The 7676-nt window shown below is 44.0% G+C and overlaps 1 protein-coding gene across 1 annotated transcript in view; it reads left to right on the top strand.

Annotated features, from left to right (window-relative positions):
- POP1 (POP1 homolog, ribonuclease P/MRP subunit) overlaps positions 1 to 6257 on the top strand; it is a 20269-nt gene extending 14012 nt beyond the window's left edge. The window contains exons 12-15 of the mRNA XM_015405860.1: positions 3 to 101; positions 2317 to 2471; positions 3293 to 3607; positions 5530 to 6257. Of these exons, the coding sequence (XP_015261346.1) occupies positions 3 to 101; positions 2317 to 2471; positions 3293 to 3607; positions 5530 to 5620 (660 nt within the window). The 3' untranslated portion in view covers positions 5621 to 6257. The remainder of the gene's footprint in view (positions 1 to 2; positions 102 to 2316; positions 2472 to 3292; positions 3608 to 5529) is intronic.
- Positions 6258 to 7676: the final 1419 nt, after the last annotated feature.

The raw sequence follows: 7676 nt of genomic DNA, 5'->3' as shown, positions 1-7676 counted from the left end.
AGCAGCCTGGAAAAATAGCTGGAGAAGATTGGCCAGGCTGGGGAAGTGGCTGGGATATTTTGCTGCCCAAAGGTTGGGGCATGGCTTTCTGGCTTCCTCTTGTAAGTGGTCCTTCAGTTTGAAATACAGGGGGAAATTGACATTAATTGCTCTGATGTGTTTCTGATTTTCCCATTCACTTACAATACTGGTTTACCGTGGCTGGATTATTTAATCCTGTGAAGGAATGGAACAATCTCCACCATATATTTGCATTTAGCTCTTGGTATGTTTAATAAGATTGCCTTTAGGGGGGAGGAAATTGTTCTCAGTTCCACACAGAGTTCATTGGAAAGAGACACCAAGACAAAGCTGTCTTGCTGGGCTGGAGAAATGCAACTCAAAGGCGGTTTTGAGAATGTAGGGCTTCCTTCACTGATTGGCTGAGATCTGGGTGGGATTACAAGAGCTAAGATATATAAACAAGAGGAACGAAGCAGTGAGGAGGCAGATGAAATAATGGTGAGTCAGAGCACCAAGGGGGCAAGAGCTGAGAAGAAATCTCTCTGGGGGAGCTCGGCTGGTACAAGGATGAAGTTGAACTAAAGGGGAGTGGCTGTATTTTATCACCAGCCAGGACAGGAAACACTTTGGTTAGGCTTGACTTGGATACGTTTATCCTAGCTTCCTTACTGGAATGTTCTTAGATTTTTTTTGTGTGTGGAAACTACTCAAAGATGGTTTTTTTCTAGTATATATTCATGCTTTTAAAAATATCAATAAAATCTTGATGTGTTTTGTAAGCATGTTGGTCTCTGAAGCTTTTCCTACCCTGTGTCTGAAGCTTTTCCTACCCTGTGTCTGAAGTTATCCCACCCTCTGATAATTCATGGTGAGTTTGGTCAGCCCCTATAAAGATATAAAGAAAAGGCTGATGGGTGGAGGTAGCTGTGGGGAAGGGACAAAAGGTATCCACTTGGTGGCGGCAGTAAAAGCTACTGGAGGGGAGGAGTCAAAAGGGGCCCAGAAACTGCCTTGATTCACCTTCCCTCCCTCTCTGTGTAGACTGTTGCCCAGACTGCAACAAATGCACACAACTAATTTTTGGTATACCTTGTGCTGTTCAGCAGTATGACTCTGGTCTGTTAGAAGAGATGGGATATGCCTCCACGAACTGGAAAATGCTTTGTCTACTGACTGACTTGGCATATCCTGTTCTTGGACCAGTGGAGCCACCAGAAGGAGCAGAATTTCGGCACATGTGCTGGGTCTCATTTTTATTGATGCTTTTTTTGGGGGGGGGGACTCTCACCCAATCCTCTAGTCTCAGGTGCTCAGAGGTCTCTTGCAATGCATTTCTGCATTCCCAAAATGGATGGCTCCCTTTGTTTCCTAGAGTTTTTACATGGAAGTTCACTTGTCTTGTAAAAACATAAATGCAAGTCAAAGGACATCTGCATTACGTCAGCTGTGCTTGAGTGAAAGCAAGTGCTCGAGCGTGTATTTGTGATGCAGAAATCCTACAGGAAAGGGATTGAAGTGGTATTTTTGTAATAAAAAAATGCAAAAAATGGAAAGCAAAAGTTGCAGGTGGTAAATCCAGAATAACTTCTAATGTAAACCTGTTTCTCTAGGAATGTTACAGTGAAGGTTGGTGAAGTATTGTGAAATTCCCTTTTTTCCCTTTCTTAGACCTCCTGCAAGCTCTGTCTTTAGGAACACGGCCTTGTTCTACTCTTATTTAGATCCTCGCACTGCTTATGAATTATATCACCATGGAGGTTGTGTCTGTATTTTGTTTTATTCTCTCTACAGATGAGAGATTTTGTGATGGTACTGCTGTATAGTAAAACAGTCCATATTGGGTTATTGGCGAATCTTACTTTGATGTTTTTGTACTAAACTGTTAGTCTTCAATTAGGAGTCATTCTTTTTGAACTAGTTTAAAACCTCCACTTAAAAAAAAATATTTTTTATTGTTTGTTTAGTCTGTTACATCAAATATTTGTAGCTATATACAATTTCATCCCTTTCCTCCCTCCCTCCCTCCCTCCCTTTTAATCTTAATCTTTTCATCCCAGCCAGGGGCACAAAGTCTTAATCTTCCACTGAATGTCCTTTCTTTTCTTTTTTTCACTCTAGGTAGGTCTTCCATCTGGTCTTAATTTCTGTGGATTTTTCTTTTCATGTTGTACCCTTGTTGATTGATGCCACGGTATCTGACTGTATTAAAACCTCCACTTGATAATGGAAAAGGAGGGAAAATAGTTGAAAAAGAGAAAGGCACGGTCTTGCCGTTAGAAGTGTCTGAGATAATAAAATGCTCTTGCCTTGTAGATCTATCGAGGTGCACGAGTGGGCGGCTTGCAGGAGGGTCTGAAACATTCCCTGTATAAAAGAACTCCTCATGTTCCCAGTGACTACCCAGACTGTCCTGCTGGTATCCAGTTTGCTAGAGAAGTAGAGAGGGATCTTCTGGAAAAATTTAAGAGGTAAGTGTCTGAAGTGAATTGCTTTGATCTTAAAGGCTCCTTTTGGAACTGTGGATGAGCTGGCCATGATGTACAATATACATGTAACTAGTAAGTAACTTCTACATTAAAGCATTTTATCAAACTAATTGTAAGCAAAGTTTTGGTAAATTCTAGCTGTGATAACTCTTCAGGAAAACCTGCTGTGAAAGACCCAAGGTAAAGGTAAAGGTTCCCTTGCTCAAAAGCCAGTCGAATCCGACTCTAGGGTTGCGGTGCTCCTCTCCGTTTCAAAGCCGAAGAGCCAGCGCTGTCCAAAGACGTTTCCATGGTCATGTGGCCGGCATGACTAAACACCAAGGCGCACAGAATGCTGTTACCTTCCCACTGAAGTGGTACCTATTTATCTAGTTGCAATTTCTTGCTTTCGAACTGCTAGGTTGGCAGGACCCAAACAGACTTTAAATACTAACTCAGTATGTTAAGACAAAGTACTTTGGTTCAGTTAATAATTAGGGGGAAATTCCAATTAAAAGTAATCTTAGACTGACCTCACCTAGATAGCCCAGGCTAGCCCTATCTTGTCAGATCCCAGAAGCTAAGCAGGGTCCACCCTGGCTAGTATTTGGAAGGGATGCAGAGGCAGCAGGCCATGGCAAACCACCCCTGAACGTCTCTTGCCTTGAAAACCCTACGGGGGTCGCCATAAGTCAGCCATGACTTGACGACACTTTCCATCACCCATCTTTGATTGAGCAAAAGTTTGTACGAAGGTAACTTCTATTTGCATTAGAATGTTCTTTCACGCCTTCTGAAGAGGAGATGTTGTTCCTTTGCCACAGGCGTCCTCCTGCGAAAAGAGCGAATTACGTTAAACATGGGACCCTGGCACCGTTTTTCTGCCCCTGGGAGAAGCTCACCCTGGATTGGAAGGTTCAGCATGAAGCTGGCCAGAGAGCTGAGGGCTCATCAGTCCTGGGCAGTGGGGACTCGGCTGCTGAAGGAGGAGAGGCTTCTCGTGGCCCCTTGACAGGCCAGTTGAGGACAGAGATGGATGCGTCTTCCCAAGACAACATGCAGGTGGAAAATGTGACTGGCATGACAGATCCGTGTGAGAAAGATGAAACGACATCAGATTGTGCCTTTTGTGTCCTCAGGTATGTGGAACAAATCCCTGATTTATCTGTTGGGGCAGCGTGGTGCGGTGGTTTGACCTAGGATCTGGGTGGCCTGCGTTCCAGTCACCACTCTGCCATGGAAGCTGGCTGGGTGACCTTGGGCCAGCCACACACTCAGCTTTCATCTTACTCACAGGGCCATTGTGAGGATAAAATAGAGGGAGAACAATGTTGTGAGCAGCTCTGGATCCCCACTGAGGAGAAAAGTGGAATATAAATACCTCAGATAAATAAATGAGGAGAAATACAATTCTGGCCGGCAAGAATTATTCTTGGAGACTGGCCCGTAGCTGTCTTGGGATGGAAGTGAGCCTCGGAGCACAGCATCCCCTTAGGGCTCCCTTAAATTTTCTTTGGCTCTAAAACTTAGGAGCCAGGCTTATTTTTCAGCCTTCAGGCTTTTGTATTTTAATGACCATATTATCTACTTAATGCTGCCAGCAAACCTAGTTCTAAGCTCTTAAAGTTTTTCTTGTGATTTTGTTCAAGTTGTCACTCAAGCATTGTAGTGTATAAATATCAGGTAGCCCTGGTTGTCATCACCAAACCAAAAAACTAACCTCTAGCCCTAACATAACTTCTCTCAAATTTCTCATAACTCCATTACAGCCCATACAGAAAAGCAACTGCTCTCCAAATGAATTCATCCACTATTTCTAAATGGTGTTGTGGCAGCTGCATGCCATTAGGGGGCGAGAGGGGCCCAGTCTAAACCTCTTAAAGTTTCTCTTGTGATTTTGTTCAAGTTGTCACTAAAGCATTGTAGTGTATAAATATCAGGTAGCCCTGGTTGTCATCACCAAACCAAAAAACTAACCTCTAGCCCTAACATAACTTCTCTCAAATTTCTCATAACTCCATTACAGCCCATACAGAAAAGCAACTGCTCTCCAAATGAATTCATCCACTATTTCTAAATGGTGTTGTGGCAGCTGCATGCCATTAGGGGGCGAGAGGGGCCCAGTCTAGTACCTAGTAGCAGGCAGAAGGGCCATGAGGGCAGGCACTCACACCAGTGTGGCATGGCAGGACTGTCCTGGCTTTGGAGCCACAAGGGGCCAGGCAGCCAGGCGCAAGAATACACCTATCAAAGCATTGGGTGGAGCTCAATTGCTGAGCTGTGGCCTGTCAGCCCCAGGCAGCCACACTCCATGCGACTGGGGAAGAGGAAATGGCAACGGAGAAAGAAACGGGAAATGCAGGGGGTGGGGCCATCTGAGGGGAGTAGAGGGAGGAGCCTGCAGGTTAAAAGGAGTGGCAGAGCCTTCTGGATGCAAAGCAGATGCTCTGCCACTGAGCCATGGCCCTTCCCCCACCTCTTCCACCTGTGTTGCACAACTAGTAATGGGTTTTGTTGTTGTGGGGGGGAGGCATTCCGTTGCTTGCCATAGCTCTCGCCTCCTCTCACAAGTATGCGGCTTCGTTCAGGGTGCAAGCCAACTGTGATGCTCTTAATTGTCAACTTTTCAAGTCATTCTACCAGTTCACTCAACATGGATTCTGTGTGTGCCCCCACCGACTGCAAAAGATGATGCTTCGGTCTTCTGTACACATGTGGAGTGCACTGTTTCATTTAAACCCTGATCTTTTACTCTTTTTGAACTACTGCAAGACGAACAGATTCCCCTGACAAAGCCTGTTGGCGAAACGCAGTGGGAATTTTTGGAAATTTAACTGAGTAATAAAATATACTTTTACCTGAGTTTGCACCATCGGCCATGGCCCAAGGTCTGTGCAGACCTGATGTTTTTATTCCATGTGTATACACACTCACACCCACTTGGCAAATTTAGCAACAGAATATGGATGTGTTGCTGGTATGAATATTAGCAGTTACCCATCTCAGTAAAACATGTATACTGCATTACAGGATGAGCTAATATGAGGTATCCTTTCAATAGGAGCAGGAAACTACTACGGCAGGTCTCAGCCTGGTGTCAGCCTGCGCGTGTCAAAGCTCAAAAGATCCGGCACCGTGCTTCCAAGTTGTAGCAGGAATTGACTGAAGATGCCCTCTTGCCTGTTGTTCAATGCTATCCTAGGGCACTAGTCTGGGTCTGCTTGACCCTTCTTAAAAAAGGTAGCCCTGAATTGCACGCCATGATCTGCATCCCATCAAAAGAAGATCTACTTCAGCTAAGCAAAGACAAAAACTTCTGTGGTCCACAGGAACCTAAACACAGCGATGTCTTCAAGAAAATGGTTTTAAAACAAAAGGAAATGAAAAAGAGGGCGAAGACTGGGAAGGCAGTCCAAAATATTATGTCTAGTACCATGAACATAACCCCAACCGAGCAAGAGGATCTAATTCTAGGCTTATGGCCTGAGCCACTGCCAGATGCGACATCCCACTGTTCCAGAGTTCTCTTAGGATTTGTCGCTCAGGGGGACTTCTCATTGGCCTTTGGCTGTGGGGAAGCTCTAGGTTTTGTTAGCCTGACAGGACTACTGAGGATGTTGCTGGATCAGCCAGAAGGCCAGAAAGGGCTTATTTTGTTAAGGAATCCAGCATCACTTCAGTATAGATTTGCTAGACTTACTGTTGAAGTATAACTTGGTTGGGACTCACTGCTACTGAGGAAGCCTTTCTGTGAAACTGTATGGCTTCTTCTTCTAGATGCAGTGACCCCCCCCCAAAAAAAAAGGGTACCTCACTTTTGTCAATATGCAGTTTGAAATAGACTTTATAGTAGACTGAAAGTGCATGTCAAAGTAAAAGCTGTGTTGCTTAGAATTTGTTTTATATGTGCATATAATATTTTTATAAAAACAAGCAGTCAAACGTTTTTGTTACAGACTCTCATTTTTATTGTATAAATGTTTTGCCTCAGTGAAGGGACTGCTTTCCCATTATTTTTTTGTGTAGCTGAAATTGTCTTACACAAAAATTAGCTCTTTTCCTCACTCCCACATATTGGTGAGGCGAGGCATGCCGGTTTGTTGAACCCGTACGTATAACAAATAGACTGTTTGAATCTGCTGCTTTTTGTGACCAAGCTGTGCACAAAACAGTGTACGGACATTCTTTCCCATTCCTGTTCAGAAAAAGTGCATTTTGTCTGAACTTACTCTAAAAATAGGAGTTGAATACACTGTTAAAGCTATGAAATGCCAGTTGTTACAAGGGTTTCTGGATGTAACTTCCATTGTGTTCTGCTTTGCAGAAGAGCCTTCAGTACTGTTGATAAAACTTGGTTGGCTTGCCCTTTTAAACCATACAATATGATGGGAATGTAAAATTATATGACTTCTCCAAATGGGTGTAACACTGCTCCAATCAACAAGCACCTGTATGTTGTATCAGAAGGCGATAAACTTCCTTGCAATATAAAATTAATGTGATGTGTGTTTTTAAATCCTCCTAAAGATGTGTTTGAGGAGGACCTGCTGTGACAAGGGAAGGGGTAACCAACAAGACATATCTCTTGTTTGGGATTAAGGTTATTGGCTCCTGTGCAGAGGAAATGATTTGCCCATGTCCTGAGAGACCTTTTTAGTTCATGCTTAAGAGTCAGCAGCTTGTATCTGACAAAGGGAGCTTTTTGACTCAAGGGTTGATACTGAAAATCTTGTTGATCTCTAAGGTGCTACTGGACTCAGATCTAGGTCTTCTGTAGACCAAATACGGCTACTCTCTGAAACTATCTTCCAGTTCAAGAGATGTACTGTAGGGCAAGGAAAAAAAAAATAGATGCTGCCTTTATAATTAAATGAAGAGGAGCCGTATGAACAGCCAGGTGACACGAAAGACCTCTTCCTGAGACCTTGGAGAGCGGCTTCCAGTCTGCATAGGCAATACTGACTTTGATGGACCCAGGACCTGATTCAGTATAAGGCAGTTTCATGTGATCAGTCCCCTCCGAAGACTGCAGATGGGTCTCCTTCACTTCCCCCCATGAAAAGCTGCTTCTAATGGCCCCGTGCTCCTTTGGGTGCAGTGCAGGCTGCTGAGGACTGAGAGGGAATGGGTAGAAGTCGTGTGTGTGTGTGTACACGAGCATTTCCACAAAGTGAGCAAGAGCTTGTACAATACTTTGGGTTGATTCAC

The sequence above is a fragment of the Gekko japonicus genome, unplaced genomic scaffold (genome assembly GCF_001447785.1).
Source record: "Gekko japonicus isolate JY-2015 unplaced genomic scaffold, Gekko_japonicus_V1.1 scaffold232, whole genome shotgun sequence".
NCBI lineage: Eukaryota > Metazoa > Chordata > Lepidosauria > Squamata > Gekkonidae > Gekko > Gekko japonicus.
Note: the sequence above shows the minus strand (reverse complement) of the source record. Positions and strands in the feature narration are given on the sequence as shown.